The sequence below is a fragment of the Balaenoptera physalus genome (genome assembly GCF_965194825.1).
Source record: "Balaenoptera physalus genome assembly, chromosome: 14".
Classification (NCBI taxonomy): domain Eukaryota; kingdom Metazoa; phylum Chordata; class Mammalia; order Artiodactyla; family Balaenopteridae; genus Balaenoptera; species Balaenoptera physalus.
In genome coordinates, this window is record NC_138893.1 from 12,035,406 (window position 1) to 12,061,922 (window position 26,517).

The following is a 26,517-nucleotide window of genomic DNA, read 5'->3' on the forward strand; positions in this document are numbered from 1 at the left end:
AACATGAGACAGAGAATCTTTTTAATTGCTTAACTAAATAATAATTGATTTAGTAGGATAAACCCAACCTAGAAATTAAATTATATTCAGGTATCTCTGTATTACTCTAATTGCTTTTTAAAAGTTAGGTCTGGCCAGTGCAATATTTAAAAGGCACTGCTATTTATCACAGTACACACTGGAATGCCACCAGATGTCACACAAGTACCTTTCTTTGCAGTCAGTTCTTTCTTTCATTTGAATGGAATTTGGACCCCAGGTACAACCCTTTTTCTTGAAACTCCTTTTTACATCTTCAAATTCTTCTTGTCGACAGACCGTGTTCCTGCCCCAAGTTTTATTGCTTTCATCTGAGGTCACTAAACAGAGAGCATCACTCATTAACCAACTAAAAAATTGTTAAGTTAAAATGAATCAAATCAGTTGTAAAACTATCATAGTCAAAACGTGTAAACAATTGAGAAACATGAAAACAACGAAGAAATTATTTCCTTCACCCTACCACTGGCAAACTTCTATCTCTAATCATAAGAGCAAGAAAAGTGAACTAAATTAAAAGATGCAAATTTGAGGTAAATTAGCTATAAAGAGTTGATTATTTATCTATGTATTTAACATTATGCAACAGTTAGGATTTCATTTTATTTGGAGGAAAAAAGGTCAAATTGAACGGTTAACTGAAAACAAACTTAGTACTTAATTTTTTAACCAAATCAAAATTTTGAATCTAAGGAACAAAGGTATATTTTAAAATTGCAATTTAAGCCAATTTTTCATTAGTCATCACAACTGTTTGGCTTCAATTACCTTTAAAAATCTGAACGTATGTAAGTTTCCCCACCTCTTGCCTTATTTCATCCCCTCTCGGGAGGTTTACACTCACATCTAACACCCACATGTTGCTGACACACGTATATGCCACCCCCCAGCCTCGCTGTGCACTGACAGTTGGCTTGGGAATCACTGGGAGAGTGGCTGTCATTACTACACACTTAGAAAACAACCCCGTCACACACCAGAGGTTCTAAAAACACAACTGAAAACATTATGACATACCCACACAGGGGGTAAAAATATCCGCTTTGGGTCTAATTGAAACTCTCACAGTGCGAGGATGCCAGATGAATTAGTATATTTATTTTTTCCACTAGGCTGAACACTCGGTTAAACCCAAAATACTAAGTGGTATTCTGAAGGACAGATCTTCCCCGACTTATGATGGGGTTACATCCAATAACCCATCGTAAGTTAAAAATATCATAAGCTGAAAACGTGTTTGATACACCTCACCTACGAAACATCATGGCTTAGCCCTGCCGACCTTGAATGTGCTCAGAACACTTACACTAGTCTACAGTTGGGCAAAATCACCTAATGCAAAGCCTATTTTATAATAAAGTCAAATGTCTCGTGTGACTTACTGAATGCTGTACTGAAAGTGAAAAACAGAGTGCTTATGTGGGTACAGAGTGGTTGTGAGTGTACGGGTCGTTCACCCTTGTGATGGCGGGCTGACCGGGAGCTGTGGCGCGCTGCCCAGCGTCACGAGGGAGGATGGTACCCGGTATCACTGCCCAGGAAAAGATCAAAATTCAAAATTCGAAGTATGGTTTCCACTGAATGTGAATCACTTTGCACCATCATACAGTCAAAAAACCCTAAGTCGAACCACCCTAAGTGGGAGGGCTGTGTGCATTAGGTTGGTCAACACAGACCAAATTCAAGCTAAATTTCAAAAAGCAAAATATTTTTTTCCTTACAAAACAATGAAACGAATGGAAGTAACCTTGAATTCCTGATTTCGGCTTTCAAAACATCCATAAAGAGGCTACTGATATAACTAGGTCATGCAAATGTTGCAGGCAGGCGTTCAACAAAATGTCTCACGATACTGTTTCACTTCCTACTCTGTGGCCTGGTCACATCACCGATTGCGTGGCATCTAAAGATCATTTATTGTGAGGACAAGAAAATGAGACTAAGGAAGACAAGACCAAGTCTTGCTTTCCAAATAGTTCTGACACCTCCTAAATATCACAGGGTTAGAACCGGCTATGAATGTCTGCGTAAGTTGGATCCAAGTCCGTGAGTGACAGAAAGCCGCCCAGAAGCCCCCCGTGGGGGAGAAAGCTCACGCTGTATTGCCCGGAGCCGGGGGATCACCGTGGGGCTGCTTGGCGTACTGAAGCTGCTGCTATTCAGGCTCTTCCGTTTGTCCAAGTTGGGGGAGGCCTGCACGGTTATTTTGTGCTGGAAATCTGTCAGATACGGGAAAAAAAAAAAAATGAGAACTGAGAGTCCATGGTTTTAGGTTATTTCCGTAGCCCCAGCTTTCGCACATGGAAATCAAAGCAGGAACTGCCAGACAGTAAGAATATGGGTGTATCTCAGAGTCTGTTCCTACTTTCTTACTTATCTTCCATTCAGGGCTCAGGTCCGTAAACAATGACTCAGAGTCGTGACGCGTTAGGCACGGGGAGAGACGCATGCTCACAAGGAAATGAACTATTACTGCGTGTTGCAGAACTCACGGTCTTCCGGGAAGAAAGAGTTACCTTCATTCAGTCTGATAGAGTTGAAAACAAAATCGAGATGGGAGACACCCTGGGTTTACATGAGTCCTGGTTCTGTCACTAACAGACTACAGACCCCAAACTAGTCAGGAGCCTCTCGGCGCTGGTCCCTGCGGTTGTTGGCTAGAATAGCAGACACCTCCCAGGGTTGCCGTGGTGATTAGAACGGAAAGTGGACATTGTGCGGGGCTCCGGATACGCTACCCCAACGTTTACTGCTTAGCCTGTCACATTTCCACATGACCATCCACTCTTCATCAACCTTCCTCAACATTCAGGTCTGTTTCTTTGGGTCTTCCTTTCCTGTTGCAGGCTCCCATGTCACAGAAACTTACATTAAGTACATTTTTATGCTTTTCCCCTGTGGATGTGGCTTTGTCGGTTTAATTTTCAGACCCAGCCAGGGTCAAGAGAAACTCCCCCTTGCCTGCAGTTGAAAGCGTTTTGTGGTCAAGGTATATACAAATGATGGTTACTATTACCTAACTGTAATAATAGGGTAGCTGTCGTGCCAGAGATATGCCAAGAACTACGGGAATATACGGAAGAAAAGTCATATTACCAGAGGAAAGAGGAGGGTGTCTGGGAAAACCCTGTAAACTGCCAGAAAAATTATCAGAAACTTAGAAGCAGGTAAAAGAAATGACTGGATGTTCTTTCAGTGCAGTGCCGAGCTTAACCTCTGACTGATTTTCTATTGACTGGGCTATTTTCACAACTCAGTAGGAGCAGAGGTTAACTTGTAGATTTTGTCTGGTGATGATGCAAATAGCTGCTGTCTGGTGTAAAAGAAAATCCCAAAGGTGATGATTTATTGCTGTATTGGGTTTGTGTTTAGCCTAGCAATCTAATCCTAACATTTCTTTACTAAGTTGACCATGAACACTTAGCTCCTCAAATTCTCATGTGAACCAATTTTAACGGGTTCCCTCATTAATTAATAAGTTGAATAAAATCATTGACACATGTTCATTTCACATATGCAAGACAGCTATAATTTGCCTTTTTGAAAATTAAAGAACTTTAAAGAACCACCTGGTATTTGAAATGAGGAGTTTGAATTTGGTAGGCAAGACATCTATCCAACTACTCATGCTAGAAATTTGAAACTTTTCTTGATATTGTGTTCTCCCTGACCCTCCATATCCAGTCAAACACAAAATATCTTGTAAAACTCTGTGATATATTCTTCTTAGAGTTATAGTTGAGAAATTTATATCCTAGGTTCTGGAATCAGCAAATTCCAGATGTGAATGAATCCCAGCTTATCACTTACTAGCCATATGAATTTTGGGAAAGTAACTTAATCTCTTTTAAGTCACAGCACCTTCATTGACAAAAATGGAAAAGATAATTATTCCTATTTCATAGGACAGTTAGGAAAAATTAAATATAAATAAGTACAGAAAATACTTAAGTACAGGGCTCAGGACATAATAAATGCTCAACACACACTGGTGATGCTTTCTGTTCTATTTCCACTGCCACCATCATTTCATGCCGAGGCTGCTACAATCCCTTGATCGATCTTTCAGCATCTCTGTTTGGCCCCTCTGGTCTACCTCACAGCAGGCAGATGTCTTTTTAAAAATGCATGGCTGACTATCATTCCCCTGCTTAAAATCCCTCAAAGGCTTTTCATCCTTCTTAAAGTTACAGGTCAAAATCATAACAGCCTCTCCAGTCCCCTGCAAATCAGAGTCTGGGCTCCTTGTGCCACCCTAGCCTCATTGTGCCCTGCTTTCCCATCACTCGCCGTGGTCTACACCAGGGGTCAGCAAACTTTTCCTAAGAAGTGCCACACAGTAAATATTTTAGCTTCTACGAGCCATACGGTCTGATGGAGCGAGAAAGCATTCCCACAAACACATAAATGCGTGTGTTCCAATGCAACTCTATTATGGACGCTGCAGTTTACCTTTCCTGCAATGTTCATGTGTCAGAAAATCGTTTTTTCTAGTATTTAAATGTTCTTAGCTTGTGAGCTATACAAAACAGGCGGGAGGCTGGATTCGGCCCAGGAGGCAGAGTCAAGCCACACTGGTCTTTTTTCAATTCCTGGAAGAAATCAAGTTTCTTCGCAGGTGTTCCCTGCCTGTTCCCCTCGTGTTTGGTAAATTCCTACTTCGAGTCTCCATTTAAATGTTTCTTTGTGAGGAAGCTGTCTGTGATCTCCTTAGACCAGGAGACATCTCTCTACTAATCACTGTCATATGACTTTTCCTTCACAGTAGTTAATAATTACAGCAAAAAAATAAGCATTTGTTTAATTATTAGCTTAAGGCTGCCCCCAGTACAATGTCAGCTCTCTACGTTGGGGGGAAGGAGTCAGCTGCCATCACTGTGACAACCCCAAATGTGCACAGGGCCTTGCACAGGAAAGGTGCTTAGCAAATCTCAAAAGGTGCTGAATGAATGTCTTCTCTGTTTAAGATTACAAGTAACATATATGCGTTAGTATACGATATTTGTTTTTCTCTTTCTGACTTACTTCACTCTCTACGACAGACTCTAGGTCCATCCACATCTCTATAAATCTCTGCAAATGACCCAATTTCGTTCTTTTTTATGGCTGAGTAATATTCCATTGTATATACATGTGCCACATCTTCTTTATCCATTCCTCTGTTGAGGGACGCTTAGGTTGTTTCCATGTCCTGGCTATTGTAGATAGTGCTGCAATGAACATTGGGGTGCATGTGTCTTTTTGAATGGGTATATGCCCATATATGTGGAATCTAAAAAAATGGTATAGATGATCTTATTTGCAGAGCAGAAATAGAGACACAGATATAGAAAACAAATGTATGGGTACCAAGGGAGGGGTGGTGGGATGAATTGAGAGATGGGGATTGACATATATACACTATTGATACTATGTGTAAAATAGATAACTAATGAGAATCCACTGTATAGCACAGGAAACTCTATTCAATGCTCTGCGGTGACCTAAATGGAAGGAAATCCAAAAAAGAGGGGATATATGTATACGTATATCTGATTCACTTTGCTGTACAGCAGAAACTAACACAACATTGTAAAGCAACTGTACTCCAATTAAGAAAAAAGATTACAAGTAACACAGGGGCAGAGATCATGTTGTGAAGACAAAGCAAATGGAAACGACGTGCCAGATGGGAGGCTCTGTCCGTCTACCATCTGCGTGAGCAAGAAAGACTTGACTGGGCAGAGCGGTTAAGGAAAGGAAGGAATGAATGCAAGAAAGCAGTTCATCAGGGCAGACGACTAACTGAACTGGGGGGAGGGGAAGTAGGTAGGAAAAGAAAGAAGTATTCTTATCCAAAGATATGAAACAATTTAGACTGAAGTGCGTTATAAAGGTTCAACTGGCCCTGCGGTCTGTCCGCACACTGTGGATGAGCCCCCAGCCCAGGGCAGAAGGCAGGCTGCTCTTGCAGGCCTCAGCACCCGAACAGAGAATCAGGCCGCGGCATCTGAATGGCAAACCATGGGGAACAAGTGATGGGAGAAGAGATGCCAGGCACAGGTCAGGGAAACAGCACGGAAGGTTTTAAGGCCAAGGGCGAGTTACAAAGGCACAAGACTGGACTTCAACAATCCCTATGATTTGGAGTGTTTCTGGTCTTCTGAAAAAAAATCTAAATACTTTCACTCAGGGGAAAAAAAGGCGCTCTGTGTTTTACACATAAATAAAATATTCTTTATGATAAACATCCTTGTCCCTGTGAAATGGGGAAAGGTTGATTCTGTCCCAGTTACACATTTAGGAAAACTTAGGCTGAACTGTTAGGGGGCCCTGGCCAATGTCCAGTTTTTCTCTGGACTGCTTGCTAGACGTGGTCTCAAGGTATCTGCTCATGGCAGGTTATCATGTGGGCCACAGGCTTTTGAGTAAACCTGTACTTGTATTTCCCCTGGCAATATTTATGTTTCATTAAGGCCACTGACGCGGCTCAGTGGGAATCATCATTTTTACAGTAGAAGTTGCAGTATTCTTTGAAGAGTCCTGGTGGAGCTTTCGCCTTCTCTCCCTATGGGCGTACACACACTCACTCACACTCGCGCATGCCGGGCAAGACTCTGGCACTTCTGAAATGGCTGAAGTGAGAATACCACGGCTTTAGAGACACGCCGACTTCTGAAAGCTTCAAAACCTCTTTGACCTGTTTTATATGTTCTAAAAACACAACTTTGGTTCACAATAAACATAACACAGCGGGAGTGATACAAAGTGGTAACAATATAAAAATATCTGCCATGATCGTTCTTGTTCGTTCTACAAATTCCAAGAATGCACAAAATATAATTTACAAACTCTTAGGTTATGCTGTCTCATTTTATAAGCATTTATCTTCCTTATTTGGTAGCTATGCAGGACTGCCAGCAGGAATAATTACATTTGAGTTTTCTGGCAGTAAGTCACCATAGCTATAAAGAGCCATAAGATTCAAAGCTACCACCAGTGATTCTGAAGGACAGAATTACAATAATTAGATAATTATTCACATTTAATAACAAACTTTTGAAAGATCCACAGGCATAAATATTAAGAACCAGTTTGTAGGAGTCTCAAATATGTTTCTGAGAAATTCTTTAAGCTAGTTACACATGGAAAAAATCCTGCAAAAGGGGTTCAAGTAATTTGGTATGCCGAAAGGAAAAGTATCACCACCCTTCAATCTATCACCTATCAGCCGTTTCTTCCTTAAAAATGTACCATTAAATAGTACTAAAATCTGCTACCTCAAAGAATTTTCTAACAGATGATAATATCAGAATCAGCTAACTCCCATGAACTTAAGGTACAAATAATTGCTTTCTCTACTGAGCAAGATTCCTGAAGGAGAAAAATAATTATTTTTATAGTTATTATTCTTTTCTTTGGATCTTTGGATGTGTGTCCTACTTTGGGATGTTGGGCAAGTAACCCCTGGGTGTGTATTTGTGTGTATGTGTGTGTGCGGAGAGGGGCGTGTAGAGCTGGGGGATTCGAATGAGAAAAATAGTTTCCCTAATGGTACCAGTGCCACAACAATGTAGCACCATCTTGTGGGCAGAAGAGGTAACTGCCACCCTAAATTACAGAAGCTGCAGTTCATTCCTTCAAAATGGATCAGGATTAGTAGATTTTATGGGTTATGTTTTAACTAGAATCTTTTATTAAGCGGCACAAGGTAAAGTACTGTGTACCTAAAAGGACCCCTCTATTCTCAGAAATAGAAAAGGCAAATAGTACAATCCAGGAATAATATAAATCTAGCAAAAATAGTAAAATATTTCAATTTGTGCTGAATAAATGCAAGGTATTAGCCAAGCAACATTTGAGAAGAACCTCGGGAATCCTGAGATATTTTATTTAATCACTCTCCCATGAAGATTAAAGAATCACTGGAATGATTTCATTGTTTCCCCCAAGTTTATTTTCCATCAGTTTCTAATTAGCTCCCCCATCCAAAGTTTTGCAAGGAAATCCATAAATATTAATTATGGTAACACAGTCACAGTGCAGATAGAGAATGCTGATACAGCTCAGGACTGGAGAAGAAAACTCACACTGAGTGCCTCTCTGAATTTTTCTATCGTCTATATTGAAAGCAGAAGCCTCGTCATAAAGAAAATATTCTAAATTATGTCTGATATATCAGACAGTCCAGTGAATGGTCCTTCAAGTTACACTTTGGCTAAAAGCAAATATTAGAAAAGAACCTGGAAAAGTACCTTTTTCGTTCCCAGAGGGGGCGAAGGTAAAATGAATTAAGGACCCATTGCCTCTTCTCACTTCATCAAAACACATAATCAATAATGTATACTGTGTACTCCTGACTACCCCATTCCAGCAATTTTCTGATCAATTGAGGACTTCTGCCATAACCTAAAAGATCACAGTACGCTGCAAGGCTTCTAGGATTTTGCAGTAAGTATTTTTACAAGACAATTTATACATACTTTATATAAAACAAAACTGTTGTTACTGTTATTTAAATCAAATTTCCACACCATTACCAAACATCTCAGGAAAACACTAGAATCCATGAGGAACACTCTAAGATGTAATACATACAGAGAGAGACACAGAGAGAGGTAGAAACAGATATATAGACCTTACTGCACATTCTATACAGGTGCAGTCAGCTCTTAGTTCTGTCACCGTCCTTCCCCATTCGAAAGAACTGCAAAACACAGGCGGACATTTGGTGTTCCCTTAAGCAAAGTATAACACATAACATCAAAGAACTTAATTTCGTGAACTAACTTATGTTTGCTCTTTTGTATTCTGTTTAGTTTCTCTTAACACGTATTCCTTCTATGTTATTGTCACAATGGTTTAAAAATATTTTTAAAAGCTTCCCTAGAATTACTGGTTCGTTCTCATACCTCAACGATTTTGAACCCTCAGATGAAAGTGGGCGTGTAATCGAGGCACTAGATACACTTTGCTGAGGGTGTGAATAGCAACCTTAGTGCCCCAGATCACAGCCCCACGATCCTTGTGGAAGCAATAAACTTAGTGACAAAAGCTAAGTATGTTCAGATTTTAAAAGGTAATTATAGCCAAACAGTTGTGATGACTAATGAAAAGTTGGCTTAAATTACAATTTTAAAATATACCTCCATTCTTTAGGTTCAAAACTTTGATCAGGTTAAAAAATTAGGTACTAAGATTGTTTTAAGTTAAATGTTCAATTTGACTTTTTTTTCCCCAAATAAAATGAAATCCTAACTGTTGCATAATGTTAAATACATAGACAAATAATCAGCTCTTTGCTGCTAATTGACCTTGCATTTGTATCTTTTAATTCATTCCACTTTTCTTGCTATTACGATTAGAGACAAGAAGTTTGCCATGGGTAGGGTGAAAGAAATCACTTCTTCATTGTTTTCATGTTTCTTAATGGTTTACACGTTTTGCATAAGATAGTTCTGTGCTGGATTTTCACCATGCCGAGTGATGCTGGTTCAGTGCAATCAGCTAAAGAGGAATTAATTCTGCTTTGATTTCCAAAGGAGTACATCAATGTCTCCACTAACAGGAGAGGATGCTTGGGGTGGGATTCGCAGCACCCAGTGGCCTGCGGTGCACCCCCTCCCTAGGCCGTTTCACCCGTGAAAACTCATTAGGTCATTACTACGACCACGAACTGAAGCAAGAGATGAAGACCTCGATTCGTTCGATGCTGTAAAATCTCACTCCCCCAGTTCTGATGAAACAAAGAAGCGGGCGGGAGGCATGACCACCCGAGTCTTAAGGAACGTGGGGACAAGGTCGTACCTGAAGGTAAGCTGATCCGACGCCCGTCTTTGAGCTTCAGGCGGCTCCTCTTAAACTTGCCCTTCCTCTTCTTGACGTTGGGCCGCTCCTGGCTCAGCTGGAAGATGAGGATGTTGAGCTCGCGCTCCAGCACGTCGATCTCCCGCGCCGCCAGCTGCTGTTCGCGCCGCCTGAGCAGTTCCTCCTGCGACTTCTGCTGCAGGGCGGCCCGCGTCAGCTCCTCCTCCCGGGACCGCAGCTCCTGCCGCAGGGGACAGCGCCACCGTCACCTGGGGCTGCCGCGTCCCGCGCGCGCAGCTGCACCGCCCGCCCGCCCGCTGCAGGTCCCCCGGACAGCGCCCCCTGCAGCCAGGACGGGCCGCGCTGGACAGCAGCACATCCGGGACTCTCCCTCCGGTCCCTCTAGGTTTTTTTTGTTTCATGGTTTTGGGTTTTTTTTTTTTAGGGGGGCGGGGCTGGGGGGCAGATTGGCTTATTTAATTGATGGCTCCTGTTTTATTAGGGGCCACGAGCATCATTAAGTGGCAGGTTTTGAGCCTTACCATGTGGCTTCTCAGATTTGCCCTTCTTCAGGGAAGGTTCTTTATGAAACTTTTACCCACCTTTTTCCAAGCCCAACTCAAAAGAAGGCAGATAAGCATCCCCTGAGGCTGAGGCACAGCGGGCTCATGCTGTGACACGCGCAGGCTACACCCCATCCACAGGGACGCACACAGGACACCTGGCCACAGCGTCAGGTGTGAAGAGCGTCAAGCCGTGGGCCCCAGGTCCCATAGGTCTGTGGCCCTTCTGGTTTTACGGCCCGAAAAGAGTCATCACACTTTGTTATGGTCTGTGGCCTGTACAATCACCTGACACATAAGATGTACATCAAAACACAGCGACCAAGTATGGATGTGAAAGTCCCATTTAAAATGAAAGCCAAGGGCTTCCCTACCGGCACAGTGGTTGAGAATCTGCCTGCCAATGCAGGGGACACGGGTTCAAGCCCCGGTCTGGGAAGATCCCAAGTGCCGCGGAGCAACTGGGCCCGTGTGCCACAACTACTGAGCCTGCGCATCTGGAGCCTGTGCTCCGCAACAAGAGAGGCCGCGATAGTGAGAGGCCCGCGCACCGTGATGAAGAGGGGCCCCCGCTCGCCGCAACTAGAGAAAGCCCTCGCACAGAAACGAAGACCCAACACAGCCATAAATAAATAAACAAACAAACAAACAGTAAGTAAATAAATAAATAAATGTAAAATGAAAGCCAAGGGCTTCCCTGGTGGCACAGTGGTTGAGAATCTGCCTGCCAATGCAGGGGACACGGGTTCGAGCCCTGATCTGGGAAGATCCCACATGCCGCGGGGCAACTGGGCCCGTGAGCCACAACTACTGAGCCTGAGCTCTAGAGCCCGTGAGCCACAACTACTGAGCCTGCGCGTCTGGAGCCTGTGCTCCGCAGCAAGAGAGGCCGCGACAGTGAGAGGCCCGCGCACCGTGATGAAGAGTGGCCCCTGCTCGCTGCAACTAGAGAAATCCCTCGCACAGAAACGAAGACCCAACACAGCCAAAAATAAATTTAAAAAAATAAATAAATTAAAAAATAAATAAATAAAATAAAATGAAATGAAAGCCAAAAGGGAAAGCTTGACTAACTAAAGAATAGTTCTTCTTGTCAGCAAAGACTGTGGCGGTTCGTTGTTTTTCCTTAGGGTATTTAAGAATTTGCTTAGGGAATTAACACACCGTGGTGGAGAGGTTAAGGGGAAAAACAAAGCAAACGTGGCAGGGGTCAGGTGAAGGCCCATCAGAAATGAACACGCAACATCGCTAAAATGATAAGCCACTGGAAAATACAGTCAGTACACAGAGAACTTATCAGGATCCCATGGATGGATGGAAACTGTCACTTTATGCACAGATATCATGAATTAGCTAACAAAAGTCCCTCTGTCGTGATACTGACTGATTAAAATGTAACTTCCTCTCGGTTTTGGTTTTAGAATGACTGAACTTGTAAGAAACAGAAAATCTATGAAGAATACATTTATTCCTAGTAGAGAAAACTTATTCAGTAGTAAAACTGAGAACTCTATTGTTCTTAATCTACATCCACATTCTTATTCCATTTCTGTAAAGTGTTCCGTCCTTTACCGGAGACGTAAATATTCCTTTCCGTGCTGACCTGCTTTCTCTTCCAGACTAGCCTGCCATAAATCAAGCACTCCCATAGAAAGCAAGGCATCTGCAAACTTTTGGTTCCACTGCTCCAGACAAACTTAATCTTAGGATATCCTAATGCCAAAAACTTTGTGAGAAGCTCCGCCTTCTCAGGTGCAGCTTTGGGCTGTGAGCTTTGAGAGCTATGGGTATGGTGTGAACATGTCACACTTTATACAAGCAGGCCGCTTTCCAGAGGCCACCTCAAAAGTACTGATGTGTGAAGAAACAGTGCAAGACAGAGGCTCATGGAAGGAACGAGAGCTGGGCCATGGGACTGGAGTCATAAAGGAAAATAAACGCGGAGGGCCATCCTCCCACAGACAAATATGATAATATCAAGAAGAAAAGGAGAGCCCTAAAAATAAAGGTTCTTTATTCAGACCAAACCAATTCTGAACTTACGGTAATTCTACCAAAGTGGACCGAAATTCACCTCTGAAACATTCTTTATTTTTTCTAAACAAACTTCATAAACAAAATGGCAGGAGAAATGATTTTCTTAAGACCAACTGATATTCAAATTACTTCTGCTAATAAATATCAGCTGATTTTTATAGATTTTATACAGTATTTCTTCATTACATTGTGCCAGATATAAATGACTATTTATTACTTGAAAAGAAAATGTTACCTGTTAAAAAAAATTCTGGAATCCATTATTTAACTGGTGGCTTTCTTCAACCAGTTTGTCCAAATTGGAGATTTTACTGTAGTGTATTTGGGGACAGAGGCTCATTTCCAGTCAGCTTCTAATTTCTAACTCATTACCGTCTGCCCTTTTGTTAAGATATTACTTTTCAGTCGTGTAGATAACAATCCAATTAGCTATTGTGAAATGAAATGGCATGAGGAAGAGATAAAGGCAGTAAATTCACTTAGGCTTTTTGTGTTACTGCTACAGCAATTGCATAAGAAACCATTTTAAATTCCAGGTCCCAAACCAAAATGTGAATCCCCTTGCAATGACTTTATGAATTTAAAAAAAAAAAAAAAAAATCACTTGCCTAAGACTTCATAAGAGAAAAAAATATCATCAGAGAGAAAGCAGCCAAAGTACTCTTCCTTCTGAATGAATTTTAAAACATTCAAAAGTGTGTAAAAAAAAAAAAAAAAAGTCTGGGGTATTAGAAGCCCTTTGGATACTTTGAAATTATGAAGCACACAAAAACATTCTTTTGGTCGCTGAGATCACTCCTCAAGTACTACGTGTTTAATTGCTCGGCACAGGCCATTTAATAATGGAAAATCCGAATTCCTGGCAGTAGGTGTTAATCATTAACAGTGACAGGCCTTCATACAGTGGTTCAAAGACAGGTGCACGCACCCAATGCACAGAGACAGACACACAGAGATAAGAAGCCAGGAATCTGGGGAGGAACCGGTATCTATGGCGGCTACAGTTTACTGAATAACACAAAGCACGGTCAAGTCACTGACCGTTAATTCCAAGCCTGACGCCGCCTACCTTCAGCAATCAGTGAACAAGAAAGGGAGATAGAGCACGTCTACTGTGCTTCTGACTCCATCAAAGAAGATGCAATTAGAAACCTTGGGGGGGAAAAAAAAAGGACTATATATTCTTTCATTGTAAATCAAAGGCTCACAAGATACCATAAATGCTGTACTTCAGAAAGCACTGCACAGAAATCACGTAAAAAGAAAAAGTAAAGATACCACTAGAGAGAAAGTGAATCCAAAGAACAACAAAGAAACTACTTCTAAGACTTCAAAATGGAGAAAGAGGAGACATCCATTCTTGAAGCATGCTTTTTTTGATTTTTACACCACATATGATAAGAATTAACTCACTGAATGTGCCTCTATCCTACAGTTTCATAAATAATTATCAAGAATTAAAAATAAGAGTTTAAAATAATGATAGTTATTAATAACATTGCTTCCACACTTAAAATTCTGTGATTTCAAGTTTTATCCTTCCTCCAAGTCCTCTCCCATTCCCAAATGTTTTTACTTCTGTTATTAAACATCTAATTTTAGAATTCCTGAAAACCATTTGGGGAGGTGTATCAAAACAAAACAAAACAAAACCCAGACTCTTTCCTCTGTCATTTTAAGTCAACGAAATGTATTAAAGTATCTAAAAAACATATGAATAATATCACTGATAGTAATCCTTCAAAGAACTGCAGGATTTAAAAAGTAACGCGCTCAGTCCTTTTCCAGTATGACTACAGCTCAGAGCCCCGTTTCCCAAACGCCCGGGGCCGGGGATGGGGAGGGCGGTGCTGCTGGGAGGCTGCCCGGCTTCCAGCAAAGCCACCGCTTCCTCTGCTGTCAGGCTAGGACCGTTAGTGCCTGTGAAGCGGCACGCAGGCTCTGAGCCCCGGGGGGGCCTCACTCGTGCAAGCCCACACCACCCCGAGGCACCGAGACAGCATCTCTGTGACGCGTCACGGTGGGGGGCACTGGCAGGACGGTCTTGGTCAGCAAGTGGCAGACCCCAAGCCCAACGAGATGGCCTGGCTGGAGCCCTCGGTCTGAACCACTTCTCTAGACTGCTGGAGAGTCTGGCATTCCGCTGAAGACGTAATATAACGGGGGGGCAGGGCCGGCCACAGCTTTGTAGACGTCCATACAGTCACCCCTGCGGTCTGCCTGAATTCCTGGAGGGCAGGGAGCAGAACAGCCGCAGCTGAGTCCGCTGCGCTGTGGACCACCGGCTCAGCTCCGAGTGCTGGCAAGTTGTTGACTCAGAGACCAGATAGGTCTTCATCCCTGGAGCATTCAGCCGAGAGGTCCCCCCTACTTTTGGTTGTTCTGAAAACCACCTGAAACACAGTTCCTCCCTCCCCTGCTGGAAGGTCCTGCCAGCACCGAGGACAGCCCTGCGCTCCCCGCCCCTTTCTGTGTTCACTTCTCTTCTCTGTGGGCTCAGATGTGCAGTCTCCTCCCCCGCCTTCCTGGCCGGCCGTCCACCTGGGGAAGCTCTTTAAAACATGGTGCCTATAGTCAAACGGGATGCTCAGGATATGATCTGAACAGACTTAAACGGGACTGACTATTTCTTATTATATGAGCTCTACGTACTTATCAATGGGGTCAGGGTCTAAGGTTGCATTTGCCAGTTTTGAATTTTTAAACCCACAAAATACTGAAAAATCTAAGGAAGAGAGTGAATTACCTATAAGTCTGCTATTTGAAAAATATGGCTTACCAGAAAAAAGAAAGAAAAAAAAGGATTTTAGCAGCTCACAGATTTCTCCCTAACCTTTATTTTTAATTTTAATAAGTTAAAATTATGAAATACTTAAACTATACTACGATTAGAGAGAATAGCAAATACCCATGCACTTACTAGCAATATCTAACAGATGCGAAATTTTTACCATATCTGCTTCGGGTCTGTTAAAGTCCTAGGCGCATCGTATCTAATCCTATCCCCTCCTCTTCAGAGCCACTGTGCTTCAGTTGGTTTGTATGCTTCCCCTGTCTATACTTTGTCTTTTTGTACATTTGAATAGTATTATTGTTCTTTTTTTTAAGTACTTGATCCATCACTACCATTTTCTTTTTTTTTTAAATTAATTAACTTATTTATTTATTTTGGCTGCGTTGGGTCTTGGTTGCTGCGTGCGGGCTTTCTTTAGTTGTGGCGAGCAGGGGCTACTCTTCGTTGTGGTGCACGGGCTTCTCATTGCGGTGGCTTCTCTTGTTGTGGAGCACGGGCTCTAGGCACACAGGCTTCAGCAGTTGTGGCACGTGGGCTTCAGCAGTTGTGGCTCGCGGGCTCTAGAGCGCAGGCTCAGTAGTCGTGTAGCACAGGCTAGTTGCTCCACGGCATGTGGGATCTTCCCGGACCAGGGCTCGAACCCGTGTCCCCTGTGTCGGCAGGCGGATTCTTAACCGCTGCGCCACCAGGGAAGTCCCTGAATAGTACTGTTTTTATGTGGTTTTATAAATTTACACAATGTGATTATCCTTCTGCAACTGCTTTTTCTGCCCAGTATTATGCCTGAGACTTACTCATGTTGAAACATACAGCTGGAGTTTATTCATCTTAAGTACTGTACAGATTTCCACTATATGAATATACAATAGTTTAGGCACCTATTCCCCTATTAATGGATATTGGGGTTGTTTCCAGTTTTTCACTATTACAAACAATACTTAAGAGTGAATAACCTTAATTTCCTTGTGCAAACGTGTGGGAGTTTCTCAAGATTATATAACCAGAAGTTAAACAGCTGAGTCGTCTGCCTCTTTTATAGCATAAGATTCGAAGAAGGATTCATGGCATTTATCCACTTTTAAATTCCCTTTTCACTTAAAAATGTTCACAATAAAATAATAATTGCTAATATCTCTTACCTATTAACATACATATTAGGAACATGTTAAGAAACTTTACTTAGGTATGTATTGTATTTACTGAATGTCTACCATGGGCCAAGTACTTTGTTCAGTGCTGTGGATGAACACGACCAAGAATGAAACAGTATAGTTCCTGAACTTAACTAGCAGAAAAGGCAGACCAAGTACACATAAAGACGCAGATAATAATAAAGTATGACTCAGTGTGGGCATGATAAGGGAGGTGCAGGACACTGTGACACGCTTTACGTGGTACAAGGATAAGGGAAGGGAGCTCCGGGAGCCTGAGAATGAAGAAGCAGCAACTGTGAGGAGGGGATAAAAGCCAGGGCGGGAACGGAGGAAAGAATATACACAAAGGCCAAAAGTCAGGAGGGTGGCATTAAGGGAACTTGAAGGAATTCAGTCTGGCTGGAGAAAAAGTGAGGTTAAATACGGAAGGGCAAGGAAGTTCACGAGGAAAAGGAATTGGCCACTGAAGTGAGGCGGGTCTGATTTGCGTTTTAGAAGGCTCACTGGTTAGGGGAGTGAGGCTGGATGCAAGGCACCCGGGTAGGATGCTGCTGCAGTACTGCAGGTGATGAGTGGGGACAACAGGGCTCAGGGGAGTGAATTACCACTGAAGGTCTCTGTCACAGAGAAGACCACATCTTCAAGACCTTTGAGACTGGGTACCTAAGAGAACAGTAATCTCATTACTACACGAAGGAAGCAGAAGGAGGGAAGGCAGAGGGGGAGTGAGGAGAAGCCTCCGACTTCAGTGGCTGGTTGGAAAGTGTTGCCAAGATAGTACATCAAGCCCCTTTTTAAAACTTGTCAACAAGATCCAAATCCCTAGCCTGGCCGTCAAGGACCACGTGAGGATACACAGACTGCCATATCCATCTGCGTATCCCAGCGCTCTAACACGCTTCCCAGCACACAGCAGACATTTAACATGTTTGCTGGAAGGAAATTCTAACATTGAAACTCAGAAAACTTTCCCCCAAGACAAGCTCTTAAACTGTATTTTTTTTCCAGTGAACAATTTGCCCTTTGGGGAGTACCTATGACATACCTTTTATTCATTCCCAATTCAGCCTGATAACAGTAGAGTAAGCTGCTCACGGATAGAATTTGGGCATATGATATCTTGGCTTCATGCACAGAAGTATATATGCTAGCTCAAGAAATGTTTATGCATATGTATTCAAACCACATCTTTTCATTCCCTCTTTTGCCCTTTCCTCTGCCCTTAGGTTGGCTATAGGCCTTCAGTATTACAGTCAATGTGAAAGTCTAGTGACATAAAGGAAAGCCATACTACGTAAGTCAAGGTAATTTAACATGGGAGAAGGACTCAGTTATGTCATAATCCCATGTTTCCATGACATACACTGGAATAAGCAAATGGACTCTTTATTTAGCAAAGCACTACTGCCTACTGAAAAAGAATTCTATTTTAGAATCACAAATATATGAGGTATAAAAATTCCTTCCTGGACAATTACACGGCTTTGTAAAGGTTATCAATAACCTGCAATGTTGTATTTTAGCCCAGACATTTGTTGCCAAGTACAAGAGAAGAACTTAACCTACTGAACAATTATACACCTCAGACAACCGGAATAAACCTTGGGTCATCAAAATGCTCAAGCATTACAAGACTATCTTTTAAGAAGTAAGTACTGCCTGATACTTACTTCCTATGCGTGAAGCATAGCACCAGGCCCTGAACTTGGGGACTTCAGTGACCGCTGACAGTCAGCTGTCACCAGGAACTCACTTTACAACTATCTGCCTTCCAATTAGGTGTGTTTCTGCTTCTCCTACCTCACACTTTGTATGTGGTTAATATATATGCAGCTTCAGCACGTTTAACGTTCAGGTTTATTGTTTCTCTTCTTCTTAAAATACATAAACCAACCAGAGCTTCACTCATCATATTAAGAAATTCAAAAATTACACAACTTCCCAGTTTCTCCAACAAAGCAATGCCTTGGAGATAAAAGGGTTGTGGGGAAAGGAGGAGGGACTGGCATAAAAGAAGCTTTAAAAGACCTAACCAAAAACATGTAGCCCTCATTTAAATTCTGATTGGCACCAACCAACTGGAAGAAGACATCTTTGAGGCAAACTGTGACATTTGGGTATGGAGTATCACACGGTGTCAAGGAATTACTTATTTTTTTAAGATAATAATGGCAAGAAAGATATTTTAAAAATTCCTACCAGTTAGAGATGCATATTGAAACATTTAAAGGTAAAATGACGAGAGTCTAGGTTTTAAGTTAAAATACTGCAGTTAACAAAAATGATAATGGGAAAAAAGAAATGAACAAAATGACAAAATACTGACAATTATTGAATCTGGTTAATGCATACTAAGGGTTTAGTATGCCACTCTCTCTCCTTTTTAAAAAAATTTTTTTACGTTTCAAAATTCCTCTAATTAAAGCTTGTTTGTTTTCCAATTATATGTTTTGAGTACAGTTCTGTTTCGTTTTGTTTTGCCTGGAAGGACAGAATCAACAAGTCTGAAAATATTTTAACATAATGCTGACAGTGGTTCTTGACTCAAGATTTCCCACAATCTCCGTAAGTGTGAGCACATTATGCAATTAATATATATCACTCACCTTTTCCTTTGTTCTCAACTCATCAAACATTTGTTGAATTTCCAGCTTCCAGTCATCTTGCATGGAATGAAAAGATTCTTGAGGCATTTCAGTCATAACTGCCTTTTCAATTGCAGTCAATTGTTCAAGAATTAAGGCAAATGATGGACGAATATGAGGGTCCTGTTGCCAGCATTCTAAAATAAACAAGAATCACAGCAAGTCCATTTCTCAGTGTAGTTCAGATTATCAGCCCATGTTGACTGTGTCTGCTGAAGATTTTAAACATCAATTGATAATGATTTTGCAAATTTTATTTTATACAGTGTCCGTGTCAGCAGCCTGTGTAATAATTACTATTAGACGAGGCTCTTGTATTCTGCATCGTTTGACATTAGTATGTGGATGTGTGTTTTCTCTGCCTTACCATGTACCATGAACTCTGTCCGCCTAAGCTGCCCTGGCCACATGACTTACAGATACAGAGTTCTATAACTCAACCCAAGAAAACCAAAGTCTCTAAAATGTTACAGTCACAAGAGAGGTTCTAAGAAATAGTCTAATAAGTAAGGTAACTTGCTGCTTACAAAAAGAGTTACTTAATTTTTAAAAGATAAGATCAAAATAGATAAGGTCATGGCAAAACCATGCCAGTTAAGACTGTAAAACATTTTTGATCATTAGGTAGAATTAAAAACAGCACATATGGAACCAATTCAATATTGTCGTTGAACTCTGCTAGTGTATTTGATGAAAAGTTTATTACCACTCAACTGAATTTTATATAAATGAGTCACTATTAAAGTGGATTGTTCTTAAGTTACTTAGTTCATCAAAACTTTACCTGACATCTTAGATCAAAGACATGGTTTCTGATTCTTAAAATAGTATAATCTAAAATCGACTGAAAATTAGAATCACAGAAAATACCTTTTTGGTCAAAAAAATATACAGATATTCTAATGAGCAATTCCCCTCCCCCCTATAGACACACAAAAACAGAGATGCCCAAATACCTTTCATGAGCTTGGCAAACGGCTCAGGGCAGGTGGAAGGAATGGGCAAAGTGAGCTTATTGACTGCCACCCCGTAGGCCACAGCAAGACCGTCAATGCCACGATAGGGGACCTCTCCCGTGAGCAGTTCCCACAGCACCACTCCGTAGCTGGAAAGCAGAGTTTTCATAAAGTTAAACGGGGTCTTTTCCTCATGACACAGTTGGTGGGAGAAACCTATCAGTGCCTTCATCCAGCTCCTAATGAGAATCTCCTCTTCCAACAAAGCCCATACGGACCCTTATCCCAACATGAGGGGCGGGTTCTTCCAGTTAACATTCCAAACACATGCAAATACACTCCTTCCCGAAATCGGTTATGCCTTCATTACAGGACCTGAAACTACTTAACAGATAGGAAAGCTTAGGAGCAGTACACGACTGAATTAAACAGGGTCCAGAAGCAGGACACACTTGAAGAGCAATGTGGTTGTTCTGACGTTTGTCTTTCCGTCTCATTTTTTCCACACCTATTGAGGGTCTTCAGGACACTGAAGATTCCAGCCCCACATGACTCACCACAGGACTGAAGTCGAATCATGCTAACTACTTTTTTTTTTGAGATTTTTTGATGTGGACCATTTTTAAAGTCTTTATTGAGTTTGTTACAGTATTGCTTCTGCTTTATGTTTTGGTTTTTTGGCCTCGAGGCATGTGGGAATCTTAGCTCCGCGACCAGGGATCGAACCTGCACCCCCTGCATTGGAAGGCCAAGTCTTAACCACCTGACCGCCAGGGAAGTCCCACGCTAACTGTTTTAAAATAGGTTTTTGAAATTGTTTCTTTCTGCCTCTCCCTTTATATTTAGGAGGTGTGTTACTAATGTTTCCACCTAATGCCTAATAGTAACGGACAAAGAAATCCTGTGGGTTTTCCTGAGCCTGCTGGGAGAACATAACAGGTCTTCTTTGTAATGGAGGAAGGTGAAGTGAAAGGAGAATAAACAAAGAACAACTGCAGCTGCCATGCTCTCCAAAGCATCAGCAGATGTGATGCAGGTTCACTGCTGCTTCAGTTTAAGGGCAAATGCAATTACATACAAGAACGAGAAAACACACAGTAGAAGGATCTCTAAGTGAACTTATAAAATGAAGCTAAAGGACCAAATTTCAGTATACACCTATACTAGAGCCTCTCAGACATCCCAGTTCAAGGTAGTACAGAGGGGCACAGAAATAAGCCTTGTACATCATATACATTTATTCTCTTCTACAAAACCAGTCAGAACCTTAGCTTTCCTTTATCTTCTGCAAAACACAAAGTGCACTCAAATTATCTTTTGACATAAAGCATCAGTCACTCCTGACACTCACTTGACTTTAAATTGAAACACATAAGCATATAAGGAACAGTCATATTTGCTTTATTTTTAAGTTCTATTAACATAACTAGTATGGTCCTATTTACTTTTCTGATCTTTTAAAACTTCATTCGCTTTAAGTTAAAAAAAGAGTTTGAAATTTAAAGAAGTAACTTAATTCTCATTTCTTCTGTTTGCTGCTTATACATAATATCTGAGCATAGTTTTAAAGACAGCAGACAGAAGGCAGTAAGATATGCCTAAGGAAAGGCAAAGCAGCTCAGAATAACACCAAGAAACCAAAAAAACCCACATCATTTAAATTTGCTTTGGAACTGATTTGAGTCTCATCTGATTATCTCCCGATCTTAAGAGATGTGGGGATTCACAGCGTCACAAATACAATAAGCCCTCCATGAAGAAGACCTGGCCTGCAACGAGCGCCTCCGGAGCCCAGGTGGTCATCCTGGCCATGATCACTTCATTTTCAGACCTCTCCACTAGTGCCTAATGGACTCTACACTATATACTGGAAGCATTCAGAAAAGGAAGGCAGAAACAACAGAACATGCCCTGAATTCAAAGGGGCCTCAGGGATCCTCCCACTGACGTTCCATGGCCCTAAGCAGAGGCGTTTCCGTCCTGAGGCCCCTGAGCCCGGGGCTCCCTCTCCAGCAGGGGGCGTAGCAGGGCATCACTGAAAGACAACTGGACCTAGAGGCAGCACACCTGAGGCTGAGCTGTGGGACCACTGCTACCTGTTGCCTATGTCTCCGCTCACACGGCCTTGAAGCTGATCTTGAATCATTGATAAAGTATCAGTGACATTTCCTCTGTCATCTCAAAGCACTGTTTTATGTTTTGTTAAAAAAGGAATACATAATGCATAATGTAAATTATATAATGCTATAACTATTAGCAATTAAGGTGCAACCAGGATTTTTCAAAGGCTATCTGCTTAGTTTCTTGAAAATTATCTATGTTATGGTGCATTAGCGAGACACATTCTTAATTTCAAGAGTAAGTAAACTGAACTCATAGATCAATCAACAAAAATCATCTCAGTGCAGGGGACCAAAAAATTATTAGAATAACTGAAAATTGAATAAATTCAAAGAAGCTTCCTTGCTATTCTCATTAGCTAATAACAAAATTAAAACCAACAATAATAACATAACTTTGCCTCTTGGAAGTTTCAGAGAATGGATAATTCAGGATAGGTCATTTTTCCAGAGAGAGGTATTCTGGTAAAAACCAATGTGAAAAAAAAGGGAGCTATTCCGATGGGACAACTTTTAAAGTGTAATGCATATTTTTCTACTCTCTGAAACTGGGTGGGATATAGTATAAAAAGCCCTCTCCTGGGGACTTCCCAGGTGGTGCAGTGGTTAAGAATCTGCCTGCCAATGCAGGGGACACGGGTTCGAGCCCTGGTCTGGGAAGATCCCACATGCCACGGAGCGACTAAGCCCGTGCTCCACGACTACTGAGCCTGCGCTCTAGAGCCCGCAAGCCACAGCTACTGAGCCCGCGTGCCACAACTCCTGAGCCTGAGCTCTAGAGCCCACGAGCCACAACTACTGAAGCCCGTGTGCCTAGGGCCCGTGCTCCGCAACTGCAATGAGAAGCCCGCGCACCGCGATGAAGAGTAGCCCCAGCTCGCCGCAACTAGAGAAAGCCCACGCACAGCAACGAAGACCCAACGCAGCCAAAAATAAATAAATAAATAAATAAATAAATATATTAAAAAAAAAAAAAAAAAAGCCCTCTTCTGAGAATACAAGTAGCCTAATGATTAAGGGCTGTGGTAGCAGGAAAACGGCTCTTAGGCCAGGGACCAGAGTCTGCTACTCACTAGTTTTACAACCCTGAGGAAATTTCTAAACCTCTCAGTGCCTTGGGTACGTACTCTGTGAAACTAGGGTAATCACGGGAGACACTGTAAATGTTCAATGACAGCATCTGTCAAAGTTACCTCGTAGGGTAGTAACTGGTATGGAGGAAGTGGGGCGAGAGAGGATGATCACCGAATACACCAGTATATATAGCAGCCCACGGCACCACAGACCAGGGCCATGCTTCCTGAATGCAATTATTTCTATGGGAATATTACGAAGGAGGTTCTAAAGCAAAGGCATGTGCAGTTCAGAGGGACAGCCTTCCCTGCCTTCTGCATCCTGACATCTAGGACTCTGCTGTGCTTTAATATATCCATGCGTTCTGGAGATGTGTGTGGACGTCTGGCTCCACAAACCAGGTGGTTCTGGAGGCCAGTAGATTCCAGTCCTTTTCATAGCGTTTCATGCTTTCATTTGCTCCTGCCGCCCACTCTGTTCTCAGCTGCCTTTTTTTTTTTTTTTTAAACCAGCTTAGCACCCCTCTCCCCTCTTCTGCTTAGATGCTTCTACCGAAAATCAGATAACCGAGCTCATACAATCGAGAAACAGAAATAAACAGACTTTGAGGGAAGACCTCTCCATGCGCGTTTGGACGTCAAGACCCATATTTTGGCTGATTTTAGAAATCTTTTTTTTCTTACTTTTGATTCTACGTTTATAGCAGGTGAGGTCACTCTAAAGCACTGATATAGATCGTACAGCGTTTGTATAGCTTATAATTACATAGTTTATTTTAAAAGGCACACATAGTAAGATGGTTACAGTCTTAAGTAATTATTCCGAATATAAAATTGATTTATATTCTATTAGTCTTCAGAGTCTTGAAGTATAATTTCTTAAAATAATCACCTATTTCGCTTAAGTATTTTGGCATTACATGGTTAGAAAATTATTGTGATTAAGTCAAGGAAAACACATCTAATATTTTATAAAGACACATGTGCTCAGTCTCCACCAGCAGAGTATAAGTCATTAAGTAAGGGGTGAGGCTCAAGCTTCTGTGTTTTTCAAAACAGCCTTAAGACACTATAGAACCCCTGGCACAGGTGATAAATTTCTTAACAGTCATAAGTAGAACAATTAAATTAGAAGCCTGTATTTATACACTGCTGGTGGGAATGAGAACTGGTGGAAAACAGTCTGGCAGTTCCTCAAATGATTAACCATATAATTACCATGCGGCCCAGCAATTTCACTCCCAGGTAGAAACCCAACAGAAATGAAAACTCATGTCCTCACAAAAACTTCTTCATAAATGTTCAGAGCAGCATTATTCAGAATTAGCCAAAAAGTGGAAACAACCCACATGCCATCGACTGATAAACGAATAAGCAAAATGTGGTATTATCCACCCAATGGAATATTATTCCACAATAAATAAGAATGAAATTCTGATACATTCTATGACATGAACCTTGAAAATATGCTAATTGAAAAGCCAGTCGCAGAGGACCGCATATTATTTGATTCCATTTAAATGAAATGTCCAGAATAAGCAAATCTAAAGATACAAAATGTAGATTAGTGATTGCCTTGGCTGGGAGGGATGGAGTGTTGGGGTGATGGCTGAGGGGTATAGGGTTTCTTCTCTGGATTATGAAAATGTTTTAAACTGACTGTGCTGATGAAGGTAAAAGCCATGGAACTGTAGAGTTTAAATGGGTGAATTGTACGACGTGTGAATTGTATCTCAATAAAGCCGTTAAAAAAACAACAAAAGAAAAATCCTGGAATTTTAATACTAGTCACACAGCATTTTATGAGCATTAAATGAAGGCAAGTAAGCTCCTGGTGCATTGTAACTATAAACAGAGTGACTTTTCTCTGTTGTTCTGGTATGGATGGCGTCTTTACCCCCTAATGAGACACAGCCGAATGGAAAATCCAGCTAACCTGGGATTCCATTTTAGTTCAGCTCTCCATCCTCAAACCAGAAGCTTTAATCTTTAGATAATGCAATCCATAAAATGAAGGACGTGATCTAAATTTTTTTCTCAAACCCCTTCCATGCTAATATTCTGTCTGTGAGTCATGAGGAATCAAAATTTTTGCTTAAAGTGAAATTTACGTTTATTTACCAACAGGCCTTACAAAACGGCATTACTGTTTACTCAAGTTATAACCAGTTTTAATCAAACCTCAGATTTAACAAGTTTCTCTTATCAAATGGAAGTCATAGGACAATCAAAATCTCAAGTTACCCATTCTGTTGTGATTACAACAATCTTGATCAAAACCACAAAACCTTCTTCAGAAAGGCCCATACAGATCTTCCTCAACTTACAATGCGGTTACGTCTGGATAAATCCTTCGTAGGTTGAAAATATCATAAGCTGAAAATGCATTTAATGCACCTAAACTACTGAAGCTTAGCCTGGTCTTTCTTAAAAGTGCTCAGAACACTTACATTAGCCTACAGTTGGGCAACATCACCTAACACAAAGCCTATTTTATAATAAAGTGTTGAATATCTCATGGAATTGATTGCATACGATACCAAAAGTGAACAACAGAATGGCTGTCTGGGTCCAAAATGGTTGTAAGCGTATCAGTTGTTTCCCCTCGTGATGGCGGGTCTCACCGGGAGATGCAGCTCACTGCCTCTGCCCAGCCTCACAAGACAGGACTGGACCACGTGTCACTAGCCTGGGAAAGATCCCAATGCCAAATCCCAAGTATGGTTTCTAGAGAGTGCATATTGCTTTTGTGCCACTGTAACGTCAAAAAAAACCTGTTAAGTCAAACCACTGCAAACTGGGGACCATCCGTACCTACTGGTTATGCTCAGAATTACTGAATTTTTGGGGACTCATTTAAAGGAGGTGTAGCAACCAGTTTCTGCAGACACCTGCAAAAACAAAATGCGTGGAGCTTACTCACCTCCAGATGTCGCTTCCCTTGGAGAACAAAGAGGACTTGATGACTTCCGGGGCCATCCAGGCATAGGTGCCTGCTGCGCTCATCCTGGTGGTCCTGTGCCACTCTCTCGCTAACCCAAAGTCTGTAATCTTCAACGTCTTATTGCAGACGTCATCATGCTCTATCTTCTCCAGTAGCAATACTAGAGAAGAAAATCAAAGGTGGAATACTTTCATATTTTTATAATTTTTCAGTTACAATTTTTCTTTGGCTTTTAAAACACAATCTTCACTGCAGTTGGCAGAGTACTGAGAATGAACCTGCATTTTACCATTTTATCTTACTTACATCTTGTTTTTCATAACCTTCAGTGGGTCGTTTGTGCCTAAAGTTACAAGTTTAAAAAAAATCCACAGACACAGTACAGCTTTAGCACTCTTTATGAGAA

General features: G+C 41.5%; 1 protein-coding gene across 10 annotated transcripts in view; it reads right to left on the bottom strand.

The window, feature by feature from the left end:
- The window catches only part of MAP3K21 (mitogen-activated protein kinase kinase kinase 21), a 136,614-nt gene that overhangs the window by 94,076 nt on the left and 16,021 nt on the right, over positions 1-26,517 (bottom strand). For 9 of the 10 annotated variants that reach the window (XR_014252945.1, XR_014252946.1, XR_014252947.1 and 6 more), the window contains exons 2-7: positions 26,091-26,271; positions 19,975-20,123; positions 18,980-19,155; positions 9,826-10,066; positions 2,136-2,258; positions 209-359 (exon numbers count right to left, since the gene is read on the bottom strand). Coding sequence is in view for 6 of the 10 variants with exons in the window: in XM_082422962.1 (XP_082279088.1) it covers positions 209-359; positions 2,136-2,258; positions 9,826-10,066; positions 18,980-19,155; positions 19,975-20,123; positions 26,091-26,271 (1,021 nt within the window). In the remaining 4 variants the exon portion in view is untranslated. The remainder of the gene's footprint in view (positions 1-208; positions 360-2,135; positions 2,259-9,825; positions 10,067-18,979; positions 19,156-19,974; positions 20,124-26,090; positions 26,272-26,517) is intronic. The other variant, XM_082422960.1, reaches the window with a different exon arrangement.